We start from the raw sequence: 17659 nt of genomic DNA, 5'->3' as shown, positions 1-17659 counted from the left end.
TGGGAACCACGTGCAACTGAAGGAAAAACCCTTTTTTCCCTTAAGCATAAGAGAGAGACTTTTCAAGAACTGGAACACTGACTAACATCCCATGTTCTGTTATCCTTGTGTGAGCTGGGTAAAAGGAGAGAAGTGCTGGGGGGGGGGGGGGGGGGGGGGGAGGGGGAGGAATTTGCTTTAATTTTGTTTTGTTATTGTCTCTTTACTTTTAATTCTATTAGTAATAAAACTCTTTCATTGTACTGCAACTGTTTAAGGTTTGTGCCTGCTTTGCTTTTCTCCTAATTCTTATCTCACAGAAGAAAAATAAGTAAGTAATGAATAATTAAATATGCTGAGTAAATCTGTTTTGGAAATAGTTAATAGGCTTACTGTGGCTTGTGATGCCATCTGAATATACTACAAAGGGGACTCTTAACACACACTAAAGTGACCAGTAAACAAAATCTGCACCATGAATAAAACTGCTTTTTGCAACCAGTAGCAGTGACTCTCCTATCTTGTTCTGGATTACAGTGAATAGTCTTCATATTTTGATGACAAACTTCTGATTTTTTTTTCCCCAACAAGATTTTAAAGCCAGATTCCAATGTGTTTGAAACTTCTCTTTGCAGTGCCTGTTGAGATAATATGTTCTAAGACTGCATCTAATCATATGCAAAACATACACATTGTTTATCTGATGAGTAGATTTACTAACAGTGACTCCTACACTTCACACCTACCATTGCAGCAATCCTTACGTGTATCAATAGCCATGCACGTACACCCCAGTCAGATGGAGACCACCACGGCAGCTAAGGAGTGTGTGCCTTAGGGATGGGAGCAGGGAGGAGGCTGCAAGCGATACTTACTGGCAGATTGTTGGAACGTGTTAGGGGGAAAATGCAAATTATTTTTAATTTTACTTTTAAGACTGAACCAAAAGCTAGAAAAAACCCACAACCAGAAAAACGCCAATCAACCAACCGACCAACCAAAATAAAAACCTCAATAAAAAAACCTCCAATCAAACAAAATTATCTCAATAGAAGAAAAACACTCAAAACACTTGTTCCTAAAATAAACAGCATTCACTGAACCAGAAAGCAGTCATTTAATTGTCACTCAAAATGAAGAACAAAGTAATTGCTTCAATCTTCTACCTTAAAGTCCCAGTCCTAGAACACCACATACTAGTAATTTACAGGCAAAAAATAAATACAGACATACACATTTAAGATCAACTCCTTTTTAAAATGGTAATTTTGCTCATTTCTATAATGGGTTTCTTTATCTTCTGGATGCAAATCCAGATCAGAATTAACTATAAATCAAGCCAGAAGTGACCAGTAAGATGGAGAAACCAAAAGCAGTCCTCACCAGACTGTACACACAATTACATTCACAGGGGAATAAGAAATGTCACCTTTTAGGTGACAGCAACTCCCTAAGCAGCTACTTTCATCATTAAGCTTCCAATTCATACCCTTTCTAAAGGAAAGTAATTTTATGTCATTTTCCTCACCCATTCCTGCACTCCAAGCAGATTTACCTACCCCTCACAGAAAATAGCCTATAAAGGACAATAGCAGGCAACATTAAAGCACTTTAACCATAAGAGCACTAAGTCTGAGAATATTAAATGGGCATGAAACAAAAATGCAAACAAGTAATTTATGCAAAAATTAATGAAAGTCATTTCTGTGATTTACATCTCTTACATGACCTTAAGGCACTCTACATTTATTAATAACGCTTTGCCTCTTGTAATTTCATAGTTGTGCCCTCTCATGATTTACAGATACAGAAACTCTGAAAGAAATCAGCTCTGGTAAAGAACTGAATTATTAAAAAAAAAAAAAAAACAACAAAAAAAAAGTCTTCCCAACTCTCACTTGTGTCTTTCACTCAGCCTCTGAGTAACCCAATGTGACATGCTGGCTACTTCGAAAGAAAAATCAAACAAAGGACCCAAGTCAATCAGAAACCTACCTGTCCTGTTGGGTTTTTGTTTGTTTGTTTTCCCACAATATATTTTTATACATCTAACTGCTTTCTTAATAGCTGAAATACACAATAGAGCTATTTTTAAGTTAATAATAATACATCAGAGTAGTCAAAGAATGTAATACATGTTTGTTACTGTGTTCTCTAATAAAGCAGCAGCAGAACAAAAGGGAAGCAACCAAATGCCCACAAAACATCAATGATCAGTGAGTAATGGACTACCTTATTTACAGTGGAAAATCTGATTCTTTTTAATGTGGTTACTCAGAATGTATCATAATCAATGATTTTAGAAAATTATTTTATCTAAATGCAGCTGCATCATGCTTTGCCTAGCAATTTATTTAATCCAAGTATGGGGTCAGAGTCTTTTATCAGCCATGATAAAGCAGTACCTCTAAAAAAAATCCAAAACACAAGACCAAAACCAAACTTAAGTTTTATTTTTCATATATACATATACAGAAGATTTTGCATTAAAAAACTTGAGAACCAAATAATCTGTACATATAATACAGCAATTTAAGTCTTCATTAATAGAATCTTAAATTTTCAAGTCAATCTAAAAATCATTATATTAAATAAACCAATATTAAAATCCAAAAAACGGGGATGAGGATGAAGAGGAAAATAATGACCACATAACATTTGTATTCTGCCCTTCGCATGTATCATTTATGCTCACTGAACATTTATTCTCAGTGTAACTTGAAAAACCTCCAAATTCTGAGTTTCTTTCACTTGTCTGAAATAACTCCAATAGGGTCTGCAGTGGCGAGCTACAAGAGCTTCTCTTCTCTTCAGGAACAGACAGTCCATCTGAATTCTTTACATGTAACTCCTTAGTCTGTTTCCAGGTTTCTCTTTTATTCCTTCCCAAGTTAAGCTTCACTTTTCTGTGCAGCTTTCCAGACGGTGAACTGTGGGCAGTGCTGGCAGCTGATGCATTAAGTTCTTTGTTCACAGCAGTATCAGAGACCTCAGCCTTCAGAATGACATTGTGTTGCACTTGTTGATGATTATCACACAGATCAGGATGTTTCTTGACAAACGTAGGATTGGCATCTGTTTTTTTCAAACACTTTGCTGGTAGAACTACTGAATTATTTAATTTTCGTTTTTGCTGCAGTAAGTTTTTGTCTTTTTCATTAAAATGTGTAACTTGGGTGTGAGAATATAAAGTATACGTTCCTTCCTGAAAACACTGTATATTCTTTTTACTTAGATCTGGTTCCAGTATTTCCCTGCTGAATGGCTCAGAAGCTTGAGACAAGTTCTTTGTGTACACTTTGTCAGTTTTCTGAAGGGGCGGCTGTATGGAATCTGATGATACAACAGTCTCTCTTACCTTCACAGTACAGGAGCAATCAGTCTGAATATTTTCATTATTAATTCTGAACTTACTTTTCAGTTCTGAAGGTTGTGATGGGTGACAGTAAAGAACTGAACAGACAGATGCAGAAACAGGGGTAGGTATTGGCACAGAATTTGGTTGTACTTCTGCAGGCTGGCGATCCAGTTTGAGTGCCTGCATTGCAGTATCCTTCCATGAGTAAGTTTTCAAAGAAATGCGTTGCTTTTTCAGTCGCTCTTTCAGCTCATCTGGTCTGGTTATCTTTCCAATTATAGGAGAAAAATATCCTGTGCTACATTTTGTCCTACAGTGAAATTGTTTAAAAATATTAACAAACATAAAAAACCCCATGCAACATAACTCCATAGGCAACCGATTCTGGAAACTAACTACTGATTTTTGAACTAACAAAGGAGTTTTTGTTTTTACTCTTCAAGGAAAGATATATTTAGGGTAGTAACATGTGGTGATGATCTGTTTACCCATTGCTTTTCTGATCCCATATTGTTCCCCCCACTTTCCCCTGCTCCTGGCCCTGGCCCCTCCCTTGGGCTCTCCCTATTGGTTCCTGTACCCCAACTCCGCCCATGGACTGCCCCTGAGAAAAAGCCCCTGCGCCCGGATCACAGGGTCCCTCTGCCTCTGGGGGTTGCCAGGACAAGATGTAACCATTAAAGGCCCTCTGAACCCCCCAATGGAGACCCTTCTCGCCTCCTTCGCCATCACTGTGCTGTAGAGCTGAGAGCTGCCGGGGCAAAACCATGGAGTCGTCCAAAATGGACTACGGGAAGGCGAAATGGTCGCACTGCCCAAAGCAGCTCTGCTGAGCTCTCAGGGAAAGCTGCAGCTTGCTAAACCAAACCTAGTACTACAACAGTAACACACTATTTCTACAGGAGCAGAGCGTCTATAGTTGAATTTGATATTTTCTTACTGATTTCTACAGCTCATAAAATTGTTTTAAAAACACACAAAGTAGTCTAGTATTTCAGTAAATCTCAATTTACAGCAGCATTAAGAACAAAAGTTAGTGAATATAATGCAATGGCTATAAATACTTACAAATATTCTATGATATATACACAAAATTAACATAATTTTCTTGACAGGATTTCAAGCCTAACAACTCTCAAGTATTTTGAAATCATAAAAGAAATAAAGGCTTGCTTTCATTACGCTATCAGTTGTTTGATTCTGTTCGCATTTCCTTTGATTTCACTAAGAATATATCTTTATTTCTTCATTACTTGCCTTTTTTTTTTTAATAAATAAACAAGAATTCCTTATCTCCTGACTCATTTGCAAAAAATCAGAGCAACCGTGAATAATGTTACTGTTCACGTAACAAAGACCCTGGTGCCTACAGTTCAAGACAGCAAACAAGCCTTTCTCACCCTTTCAAGCTCTTGAGCTACAAGGAACGAAGTGACATTTGCTTTCTCTGTTCTGCACAGGCAGCACACAAGCTAAGAGGTTTATTAGAGTACAGGCAGAAAGTTTTTCCACAGGTAGGGAGATCAGATTGACTGATTTTCTGTCCTTTGACTTAGACTACCAAAAATGACAGAAAGCATTCAGAGCAAGATGTCCAGACATTGCTGTCCTTCTGATAGCAGTATTTCAGTACAGCAGATTTTGCTTTATAGAAGCTGAAGATAGGTAGGACAACTTCTGGCAAAATTCAGTCTCATCTTTCTCTGATGTCATCTGCACTTCTGATTGTTTTTTTTCCTAAATTCTGCTTTACAGAACTGATTTGCCAGGCACAGCTGCATTGCAAATTTCCATTATTTATTTCAGAGTTCAAAACATGAATTTATCCTATTCTATTCAGATCAAGAATTTCAGGACTATCTTTATGTTCAATGTCATGACTCACAGAGTCTTTAGAATTTACAAAATGTAACTCACCTTTTTATTTTTCCTGTATCATCATCTTTGTATGCAACAAACTCATAAACTAACTTTGAGATTATATCATCAACAACTTTATACTGTGTGCTTTGTGCAAAATTTCGGTGCCGCTCACTTTCAAGATGCTGCAATAAAGAGAAAACATGAAACAAATCTAAGACTACAGATACGAATATACAAGTCAGCAGTACAAGAAGGAGCAAGTAAATATCATTAATTTACTACTAGCATCTCCAAGACATCAATTACTAGTGCCTTCAGCTACCAGAGATAGGTTTTAATTCTTAATTGCTTCTTCTAACATGGGAAAAAATACTCATTTGCTGGTTATTCAGAAAAATATTTTAAAATAAAAAATTATAGAGAAACGTCTGGTGATACCACACTTAAGAGATATGATGGTATCAAAGCATATACTTGACATTTCACATACTGTTTGCAGATCTTCATATTTCTTCCCACAACATTCACAATATCCTCTCTTTTTTTTGTCCTTCTGAGGAAACTGAACAGGCATTCCACAGTCCTTGTCACTGTTTATTTTGTTTCTGTTAAGAGAATATTAATGAGTCTTAAATACAGGACTGAGTGCTCAGCTTGCCTCTCACAGTATGTTCATTCTTACATACTTAAAAAAAAAAAAAAAACCCAACCCCAAACAAACCTCTATTTTCCCTTAAACTACATTATTTTAGTCAACGCTTATTAAAAACAAAGAGAAAAGTTATGCACAGATTTAAAATCAAACAAACAAAACCCAGAAACATTTACTGCAAGAAGACAGGCAGACCCAGCGGAATTATATGTAAGCATAAAACATCCAGGTTAGTACAGATGTACTACCATCACTGACTCAGAATAAATAATACAAAATTGCTAAACAAATAAAAATCAAAGGACATTTAAAAATCTCTGTGCACAGATGATAAAACCCAAACTAGAAACAGAAAAATAGAAAAGTATTTTAACACCCACTGTCAGTATTTTTGAAGCCTAGAAAACACACATCTGAGAAAGATGACCTCTCCTCAGTCTCTGGCAAAAGTAACAGCCATATTTGTTGGTTAAACATAATTTTGAATATGCTGACCTAATGCCATTTTGTCCTGTTTTTCTAGGTACAGGCTAAGTGGGAATGCAAAAAAGTGAACCTCAAGTTCTTCCTGGACATTAAAATATGAAGAGGTTCTCAGTAGCTGCTCCATGACCTTCAGAGTCCTCATCTGGGGAGACCTACCGCTTGCTGCAATCCACTATTAAACCACCTAAGGCTGATATGCCAGCAATAAAGCAAAGTCATCAATCTCTACTTCCCTTTTACTTTGGAGGAATAGTGCCATCTCCCTGTTTAGCCAAAAATCACTCCGACAGATTTTATCAAGTATCTGCAGAAATGTAAGGTCAGGACTTTACATCAGAAAATCTGCCTTGAGAAATCTCTAGCTTACAAAGCATAGCAATGTATTGTTAACATCCTGACCCAGCACTTCTTTGGTTCCTCAGGACAGGGAACCCCAGTGTGTGCTTTAACTGTTACATCAACCTTCACACCTTCCCTCTGCAAAACAGTAAAACTCTTAGAGAATCAGAAAAGCAGGATATAACCAATAGAATGGATCATATGAAGACTGAATATGTCTGCAGGTCTTGCCCAATGCAGAAGCAAGTAGAACTAACAACTTCGTTTCAACAAGCTTTTCTCCCAGGTAAAGATAAAACAAGTGAACATTCCCCTCTCTCTCTCTTCCAAAACTGACATTGCTCACAACTGAGTATGAAATAATTTCCCACCTAAACATCTCTTTGGTATGTGCCCACCTGAAGTATTAATTAGGAATATTTATTCAAACATAAATTCTGAAATTTTTACTATATCACATTCCTTAATCCGTCTAAACAAAAACTGCCTTTATGGTTTTTTAACGGTTTAAAAAGAATGGGTCTTTCCAACCTCCTCTGAAGAGACACAATCAGAAATTTCCTTATTAATACAGCAGTCACCCTTGCAATATATGTTTTTTGCTTATTTATATTACCTTCATTGCAACTAAAAAAAAAAAAAAAAAAAAAGGCATTATGGCAACATCAGCTAAAACCTCCAGCACTGTATTAAGGTCAAGACTGGACAAAACTGTGGAGAAGCCATTTTATAAAGAAAACAGGTATCACAGCTAATTAAGTCTTCAGCCCCCCAAAAAAAGAAAAGCAGCAACCTACTAAATACAGAAAGTTCCACATATGGAAAAGCTACCGTTTGCCTAAACATATTTAGTCCCTCACAGGAATCAATTTAAGAAGTCAATGAAATAAGCTAGGTAGAAAAGATTTTTAAAAACCACACTGATTCACAAAAAACCAATTAAGACTCTTAAACATAAGTTTCAAATCATGAAGTTGATTTGCTGAAGTTCTAACTGCATCTGTAGCGCTCAAATAGAGCTTGAATGCCAAAATGTAGGACATAAACACTTGCTGTAAAAAAACCTGCAATTTTACTGGGCAGCTGGCATCCACTTTTCATCTTTGAAGAGTTGAAGCAGTATTAGCAGTTAATCTAGTTTCTGTAAATTATCAACAATATGTGCTCTTTATCAACAATGGTTAGGCACTGTGATTGAGTATCACTGCTTTAAAAAATTTAACTAATTATTTCAGTACTGTACAGATAAATACAAAAGAAGTCTCAAGAAACCCACTTCCTGTGAAATACTTACTGAATAGCATCCAAGAGGAAGACAAAGAAGAAACCAGTGGCAGAAAGGAAAAAAATACCTTACGTTGACCCACAGTGAAAGGAGAAGGCCACATTTTTGAATGTATGCAGTTCTATGCCCAAAAAAAGGATTAAAGACAGGATAAAGAGGGTACAGATAGAGACGGACACTAACAGTGTAGTAAATACATAAGCTGAGACATGGCATTAAATAGCACAGAAAATCAGAAGAAGAGCAATTATTTTAGAACACAATGAGTAATGAAATGATTTAGAGAACAACCCTCTCCTCTACCCACATGTCAATAACAAAGTTTTCAACAAACCTTTGCTTAGATTGAGTTTGCTTTTGACCAGAAGGATACTTCTTATCCACCTCAAATGGACTGTATGGCTTTGGAACACAATAGTTCAGAAATGGAAAACTCAGTAACTGCAGGTAAAACGGTCGATACTGGCTGCATTAACACAAAACAAGCGCATGAGAACCATCAAAACCAGAAAAAGGGCTACATTGCATACATTACTCCAGGTCCAAAATCTTGAGAAGGTGTTTCTCTTTTACATATGGCATACACAGAACACTAAGCAGATAAATATTTTAGACTAAGTAATTCATTCCCTCCTTGATACTTTCCTTCAGTTTCCACAGCTGTCTTACACATTCCTTGGGATATGACTTGTGTGCCTATTAATTGTGAGTTGGGTAACCAGTAAACCCAAGAATAATTTGGACAACAGTGCATTTGTGCTCCTGAGAAGTAGCTACATCAGTTCCCAACATCCAATGCATTTTTTTTCTAATTTTACCATTTTCTTAAAAAAAAAAAAAGTAATCAAGTCACCATTCAAAATATAAAAACTGACCATCTCATTTTTCAGAAAAATAATATTCCTGTACACCACTGTACTTTCAGAGATACCTGAACTTGCAACTATACCAGTGCTCTGAATATATTAAGAACTTTTAAAATAGGGCATGTCAAAAGCTCACATCCTGAATAATCATTTGACTGAAATGCTGATGGCAGAGTTGTCTGATTTCTTCCCCACATTACTGTTATAAGCTACCCAGGCAAAACTACAACAGCAAGTCTGGAAAACATAATAGCAACAGCGAACCATCACGTTCTGCTTCTGAACCATTACTTATGTTGCATAAACATTAAAAAACATTATGTTACATAAATATTTAGGAGTGTTTCAAGTGTTTAGTACGCCACTACATTGTGAAGTCAAATTCACATATATTTATATATGAATTTCTTGTCCTTACAACTGTGTTGGTTCAATTCCCCCCACTATCTTCAGGTCCCTCATTCCTGTTGCACCAACTCAGTGTACAACTGGGTTTAGATCTCTTTTTTCAATACAGGAAAGCATCAGAGAAACCAGGTCAAAGAACTTAGCACTTATAAACAACATCATAACTCAGAAGTTAGTTAGGGATTTAAAGGTGCAAATTATGCTGTGCAGAACTGAACGTTTTTTTACAATTCATTGTTCTCACAACTTCTGGCTAACTGGCATTTTCTTACACAACCAAGACTGATTGATTACAGGACCAGAAAGACGTGACATTTTTCAAGGCTGAAAGTATCAGATTGCGTACTATTGTGGATTCTGAAGTCAGATTAATAGCTTGTAACTTTTCCCTTAAAAAGAAATGACTGAACAGGAAATTAAACCTAATTTCTATTAATTATTTTAACCATCAACTTCTCTTTCCTTACATCTGAAGGGTGTCAGCAGGAGATGAATGTAATTGAGTTGGGACTACACGACTGGAATTCAGTATGCAAAGTTTTATTGGCCTTTTGGGCTACAGGATTTGGATCTAAGGAAAGATGTAAAGGTTCAGGTTTCCCTTTCACTCATACAGTCCTTGGTAGGAAGTAAACTGAAGAACCCACTCTCATGATCTACAAACTGGAGTTACCTGTTAACTTGCCACTTCCATCACCTACTGCAAATATTCCCTACTATACTACTACTTGGTCAATCTCATTTGATGGCTAGACACATTTGTATGTTATTATAAGAGGGCAGTACACTTGACATTTGAAGTCAGGAAGTTGAAAGAAATTAAGATTTAAGGACACACTTTCTCAAGTAATTCTGAATTACTCAGTTTGAGAATCACATTACTGAATGCACGAAGAGAACACTTACCGACTCCTATCTTCCACCCTGATAAATGGACTTTTCAGTCTACCTGCTCAAGCGGGGAGAAAAGGAAATCAATAGATAATTACTTTTCATCCTTTATCATGCTACCCCAGTAGCTTAAAAAATAAGCAGACTTCATTTTAGAGCTCATTATGTACCGGTTTTAACAAACTCATGATTTCCACAAAAGTTCTTCTACATGCTTCTGTTGGACATACAAATTGGAGTACAGCACCACCTTTGACCACATGAGAACTGTAGCACATTCTTAAGCATTCAGAAAATAAGTCAAGCCAAAAACCTCTACAATTATTGAAGTACTTACTTTTCGACTTCTGAGCAGTAACTTGTTTTCCCTATTGAAAAAAGAGAGATGGTATAAAATCCCTGTATTTTTCTGCACTTTACTTAAAGATTTAGCTGTAGATAATTTAAGTTATGAGCGTCTCCCTATGTTAATCATGACTTCATACACTCATGATGACTTTTGCAGGAAACTAAGCTCACTAGGACTTTGAAATAAGGTAACGTGTTTCCCCAAAGAAATATTTATTTCTACACTGAAAAAAAGAAGTGTTCTCCTTCAGATGCCTCAATTTATTTTTCCTAAAAGCAAATCTAAACAAAGAAACGAAGAAAGGTAAATTTATACACTTACTCTCTCCACCCTGAAACTACCTTGCCATGGTTTAAAGTTCAGCCTTTAATACAGATAGCATTTTTACAACACTTGATAAATCCTAATTAACTGCAAGCTGCAAAATGCCACCAAAACCTGTAGAACAGCAAGCATCTCCAATTAATATAATTCTTTTCATTTGAATGGATTTACATGGGCTGGGTCTTTTATTATTTTTAGCAATGAAGACTAAAATTTAGAGGAATATTTTGTCTTAAAGTGAAGCCTACAATCAAGCATTAGCTGTTAATTTTAATTGATTCTGGTAAAGGTACAAACTCATTTTATACTATTTGCAAAACAATCTCACCTGCTATCCGTGAACACAGTGATGATTTGGCAGAGGATTTTATGTAGCCTCAGTAACTAGCCAATATTACATTCCAAGACAAAGTAACACACCCCAGGTAGTTTGGTTCCACATTTACTTATCAGGCCCCATGGCTAAACTAGACAATTGTGCAAATTACAGAGCAACTGCAGATGAAGCACGCAAGAGCTACAAGCTTTAATGTCATTTTCACATGCCAACTGCACATTATTGGCAGAAGAGCTTGAAGATGCTTTATGCTAGTTCTTTACAAAAGAAGAGTTGCAGATTCCCTATAGAGACCTAGCTTCTCCAGGAAACATAACTATGATTTTTCAGAATGGCCCATCAAAATGAAAGCATTTCTAATCACTGTGTCACAAGGAAAATTATACAAGGTAACTTAGCTGCCGTCTACATCATATTAAAGCCGCAATACATTTTATTATTTACTACTTTTGAGGCAAGCAGAATGAAAACTTCAGACAGTTCAGCACTTCTGATAGTTAGATATCCTTTGCAACAGCACAGGTCTACAAATTACACAATCAATGCTACTATTAAAGCTATTTTTTTAAATAACGTTGAAATACACAGCAAATACTTTTATCTTTCAAAGATGGTTTTTAAACATCTTACAACATACTAGTCTGTGCAAAACTGAAAATGAGCAATACCTTTGTTAAAATAAGATCTACAGGCTTCACAGTAGGCAGTACTTAGTACTTTAGTACTTAAGTGTTTTCTTAGTCAATGAAACAAATGGCATTTTTATAAATGGCAGAGGCACTTACCACATCTTTAGAAGAACTGCCTGCTCTTTTGATTAGATAGAGCTCCCTTTTCTTTTGTTCAATGCAATTCTTAACATCTGGCAAAAAGAGGGAGAATTATACTCAGTTAATTCAATTTTTGTATGTTTGACATAATTTTTAATATTTCGAATTCAACAAAAGAATAGTTAAATAAACATTACAAGTTCAAGGCAGGCTTCATCTAACAAAAATATTTACCATCAATATGAAGGATCTTCACTCCCCAACTCAAAGCATTGGACAGTATACTACCAGAAGGGATTAAGTCCTGCAAGCAATAAATTATATTAATAATCTTAAACAATGCATAGTAAATTACTTAAAAGAATTACAAATATAACATATAATATGAAAGCTGAGATTAAAATGCAGATGCTTTGCTTCTTAGCCAAAAGACTATCACTCTCCTAGACTCCTCTTCTGTCTCTGTATTACAGCACCTCACCATCAGAAGAATATATTTAAACCTTCAGAAAACCAAAACTGTTCCTTATTGTCACATTTTATAGTAAGATTTGAAGACAGTGAATTTACACATTAACTTCATGAACACCTCTCAAATGCTAGTTATATTAGCAATCCTGACAAATTTTAATACTTGTCCTAAGACTCCAGACTTTCAATTCCTCAGGAAGTACCCAGAAAACATACCTGACACTTCACTTCCATGGCTGACTTCTCTCTAAAACCACTAAGATCACTTTTACTACCACTTGTTTTCTAGAAGAACAAACCACCAAAGGTTCTGAAGCACAAATTTGTTGATAATTTGGCTTACCTGTTCTTTGATTGCTTTTTCAACCAAGGATTTTCCTCTGCTCATACGTACCTACATTAAAACAGAAACACACTTGTAACAAAGTGAGACAAATTATATTGCTCTCAAACAATACATATGTTAGATACAAGGGTCTCCTTTTGTTCATTATATTTTTCAATAATGTGCATTTTTCTCACAAGGTTATGGTTGATACAGTCTAAGGGGAAAAATCCCAAAACCAAAAAACCCCCAACAAGTAATCCTTTTCAGCCAAAGCAGGCCACTGCAATATTAGGGCTGGAACAACACAGATGGTGGGAATAAGCAGCCAGTGACACAGACCAGGAGATGAGGTTTCATCAACTGAACTTGTGAAAATTAAGCTAACAGTCATGAATATAATCATAGCCTCTGTGTAATCCCCTGCTTTTCCATCACCAGTGCATTTCCTTTTTCTACTTTTTGCTGCTTATTCATAATGAGCTGCCTTTACCTATGCAGGTTGTTTGCAAAACGAGGTGCCCTCACCTATGCAATACATAGACCAGCCTGCAGCCTGGATGTTTCTAAATAAGCACCATATATATAGTATAGCTAAGTATTTCAACCGTATTCTGAAAGGACACAAGACTTGCCCATGTAAGCAACTTCACATAAACCTGAATAAATTCAGATACTAACTGTTGCAATTAATGTGATCCCCTAAGAAAGAGCTCAGAGAAACTTAACATTCATAATGCTCAATTTTAATTACTTCCTACTACTATCAGAGTGTTTCTGCAGGTATCAGCATTAAGAACATGTAATCAGCCAGATTTTAATAGGCCATGTTGCGAAAGAGACAGGAATCACTGGATGTCATCACGTGCCTGATCCAGCTGTCAAACATGAGATCAATGTTGTAAGTCAGACATAGTACATTAGAACAGATTTGAGTGTACTCTGCTTACTTGCAAAAATGGCTCCTTTTTAAAATTAGTTTCAAAAAAATTGCTGAATTAGTTTGAGTTAGTTAACAAGTTAGCCTGAATAAGCGTAAAAGTATGTTTGAAAGAAATCCCCTTATTCACCCAAGGAACTGCTGCCACCTTTATGAAACAAAATAGGAGAAAAATTGAAAGAGCATATCCCATGGGTTGCACCTGATTTGCTTTACTATTACTAAGAAACTTACTGTATCTACTATCTTAAATGAACTTCCATCATTTCGGTCTTTTCGGTTGCTAGGATGAGGTGAACCATTTCCTCCGTTAGGCGCAGATTCTGGACTAGGAACAGGAGAAATCTGGCCAAGAGCTGGTGCAAATTTCGCCTCCTTTTTATTAGTCACCAGATAGTTGATATCTTTACTAAGAAAACTCTCCACTCTCTAAATATAAAGATATAAAGAAAATAATTAATTCAGGACAATAGATCAGTAACTCAATTTTACATTGAATATTTTAAAGGAAAGTGATAAAACTTCTAAAACAATAAAGTTCAAAACCACTGAATTAACAAGAAAATATTTTCTAAATATCTGGATGACAATGACAACTAAGTTGTACTTGCATCTTACCAGTCACAAACTCCAATTTCAGTCCCTTAATTTCATAATCTTTATCAAAAGAGCTCTGCTTTGTTTTGATTATTATAATTTTTTTACTACCTACCTGTAATACTTTCCAAGTATAAGAATGTAAACACTGTATTAAGTAATAACAGACTAATTCAGACTAAGGAAAACAATGATCTCTAATTTTAGGTAATAGAAATTATACAGAAGTGTTCAGCTAAACTTCAAGGCAGGTGTTTGCAAATGTAATTTACAGTCTGCAAGGAGCTATAAATTTACTGAGTTTAGATCTAGCAGAAAAACTAAAATTTCAGGATAGCTACCATGTTTCACACCTGTATTATTCATAACACTTCTCAAAAAGTAAAATGTTAAGTAGATTCATATTCTTATACTAAGCAATATAAAAATGTGATTATTCTGCATTTACTGTCTTCCATCTTGCTCCTTCAGTGTTTCATTGCCAACTACAGTGTGATTACCAGGTATCTGCCGTGTTATTTCATGTCAGTTTGTACAGTTTGAAGTATTTTCTTTTCCACTAATCAGTGTGGAAAGCACAAATCACACAGCTTGAAACAGTACCTTTCAATTCTGTTCTAGGTACCTTTTACAGAAACAGGACATACAGAGAGAGGCACTTCTGCGTGCATTCCACACAAGTAACAATGAAACGTGGTAATTGATATTGAGGGTGTTGAGCACCTCAGATTGAGGCATTTACTCCTCAGAATAAGGCAAAAAAACTTTCTTTTCAGTCTCTGAGTTTTGAACTTACTTTTCACACATGAATGCCTAAAATTCTGGTTTAGAAAGACAAATGACAGCATGCACTTATTTGATGTTAAATGTAAAAAAATGCACTTAACTCAAAACTGTGTTATTGCTATTCCTTACTGCTACTATGATTTCAGACAAGTACCAATTTCATAAAGCTGCTCAGTGTCCCTCTAAGGTCAAAGAAGTATTGCCAAAGCAATGTTCAGAACAACTAGCAATTTAAGCAGATCCCTTCTGCCTCTGTGCTTGAAAGGTGTTTAGTAATACAAGCAATGCAATTAACATTATTATCATATCCTGTACTTGCTTGTATCAAAGAGTACCTTCCACACAGAAGAGAGAATTAGGAAAAATATTAGTAAGATGCTTGTAAAATTTATTAGTTAAGTAAGAGTATTCAAAAATACTCACCAAGATACTCTGCAGAAAAAGTAGTTAGTGAAGTTACTGACTTACAGTAAACATATACAAAACTCTTCCTTTAATCTCTTTCAGGTTCAGCTGAACACTTAGTTGTAACACATAAACATGTCAATACAGTCAGAAGCAGCAGAAGAAAAATCACCTCAAACAATGAACCCTAATAAATTCAGATAAAATTTTAAGCCAAGTAAATAATTTTGTTTGAAAACAAAACTTCCGAACAAGAACTTTTGTTCCAATCAGTAAAGCAGCTTCTCTTGAAAAACCACAGAATAATTTGTTGATAAGCTCATTGTTTGTACTAAAGTTTCTCATTGTTTGTACTAAAGTTTAAGACAAACAGAGAAAAATAAGACTCCATCTCAAATAAGTACAAACATTAAAATGCAGTCACAAAGAACACAAAAAAGACATTCCACATACGTATGTTTTCTTCCAGGTTCATACAGGTCTCTATTATCAACTTACCCCTCCCAGCTCTTTGAGGTCCTTCTCTAACTTTTCAGAGATCACATTTGATGGGATATCGAGGTAAAACACCTTCCCAGTGAGCGGCTTAAATTTTAGTTTCTCTGGTTTTCCTGTGTCTTTTTTCACATTCTTCAGGGAAGATCTTATCTTTTCTGTTTTTGCTTGTATTCCATCTGCTGAAAGAAAAAAAAGAAAAGGCAATTTAGACAGAACTGAGTTTTGGTTTTATTTTCAAAAAGGAAAACTCCTAAATTATGGAAATGGATGGAGCAAGCTTCTATGGAATAGCTTGGGCTGGAATGGGCCTTATAGATCCTGTAGTTTCAACTTCCCTGCAAGGAGGGGCAGGGACACCTTTCACTAGAACAAGTTGCTCGAAGTATAGTTGCACATATTGGTTTTACATTGGTTTTTCTTCCTCACTGACTTGCTCCTAATTGCTTATTTTCTGCAGAAGCTCAAGACAATGAGAGCTGCTACAGGAAGTGAGCAGGCCTCTTCTGAAGACAAAAGGCAACATGCAAAATAGTCCCTGTTAAGTATTCCTTCCCTCCCTGAAACAGTCTTAGATAGGAAAGGGAGCAGAACCACTACTCATGCTACAAAATTCTCTAAGTAAGGTTTACGAGCACACTAAATAAGGCAGGAACAACAGTCAGTTTTGTAGGATCTGGAAGATAAAAAAAACCAAGATAAACGAGAAAATGGAGAGGCATAGGTTGGTGTAACTGATATTGAATCTAAACAGAAAAGACGGGTGCTAAGCAAGCATGCAAGAAAAATTCTGTAGATGATCAGGGATCAAATATGGTGTTATACTCAGCACATACATGCCAGGGGAGTTCAAAAATTAACACACTAAACACTGGAATTAATACTGGAGCATGCATATTAAATTTCTCAAGGATAATTAAAAGTTTGGAGCGCATTAGTAGGACTGTAATAACAATAAGGAGTCTCTGTCGCAAAGGGGGTGCGTTCTCACACCCCGGGCCTAAGGAGCCCTCCATGCAACTACCAGAGAAGAGCTGCCCACGGGGAGCAGCTCGCCCAGCAGCGGCCCGGCGATTCCCCACACACCAGGGACACGCTTTACATTTAACTCCCCAAGGGACGCAAAGGCTCTTCCAGCTGCGCCAGCCCAAGGTCGGCTCAGGCCCAAGCCCGGCACCGGGCGGGCTGCGGCGCCTCACAGCCCCAGCCGGGATGGCGGCACCTGCGAAGGAAGGCCTGAACGGCGGCAGCTCCCCCGCGCTGCCCACAGCCCCCCGCCGCTTACGGGGACGCGCTCCTTTGTCGGCGGCCTCAGCAGCGCTCGGCTTCATTTTCCCGCGGAGTCACATCGTGCTCTGCTCCGCCGGCACTCGGGATCAGCACGGCCGCCCCACGGCCGCCTTCCCGCCTCCGCCGCAGCGGCTCCTGCGCCCTCACCAACGGCCCGCGCGGGCCGGGCCCCTCCCGCCGAGGGGCGGGCGCAAGGGAAGGGAAAGGAAGGAGGGGAAGGAGACTCTGGGGAAGGAGTTTGGGGGCTTTGGCTCGGGAGGCGGGGTTGGAGCGCCCTTCCCTCCTCGCCGCACCACGGACTGTTTCAGTCGCGGAGACCTTTGCCTCCGGCGGGCGGTGCTGATAAATGGGTATGTACGCAATTCTGGGCAGCGGTCCGCTTTGAAGTTAAAGATAAATGAAAAATAGACAATATCCCCGCCCACCGTTGCAGTTGTTAGCAC

The 17659-nt window shown here is 37.2% G+C and overlaps 1 protein-coding gene across 2 annotated transcripts; it reads right to left on the bottom strand.

Moving 5' to 3' along the window:
- Window positions 1–2581: 2581 nt before the first annotated feature.
- Window positions 2582–17352, bottom strand: DBF4 (DBF4-CDC7 kinase regulatory subunit; the record flags this gene model as incomplete). Of its 2 annotated transcripts, none has more annotated exons than XM_082298981.1 (12): window positions 17212–17352; window positions 15930–16108; window positions 13878–14072; window positions 12722–12772; window positions 12142–12211; window positions 11923–11999; window positions 10465–10495; window positions 10143–10185; window positions 8297–8428; window positions 5691–5805; window positions 5255–5382; window positions 2582–3647 (listed from the first exon to the last, which is right to left on the bottom strand). In XM_082298981.1, the coding sequence occupies exons 1-12, from the start codon at window positions 17255–17257 to the stop codon at window positions 2582–2584; spliced, it is 2133 nt and encodes a 710-aa protein (XP_082155107.1). In that variant the 5' UTR covers window positions 17258–17352. The 2 variants fall into 2 exon arrangements, with proteins under 2 accessions (XP_082155107.1, XP_082155108.1); XM_082298982.1 differs by having other exon boundaries at window positions 15930–16105; window positions 17212–17340.
- Between the last annotated feature and the right edge of the window lie 307 nt (window positions 17353–17659).

Source organism: Coloeus monedula (genome assembly GCF_965178545.1).
Source record: "Coloeus monedula genome assembly, chromosome: 1".
NCBI classification, from domain to species: Eukaryota; Metazoa; Chordata; class Aves; order Passeriformes; family Corvidae; genus Coloeus; species Coloeus monedula.
Note: the sequence above shows the minus strand (reverse complement) of the source record. Positions and strands in the feature narration are given on the sequence as shown.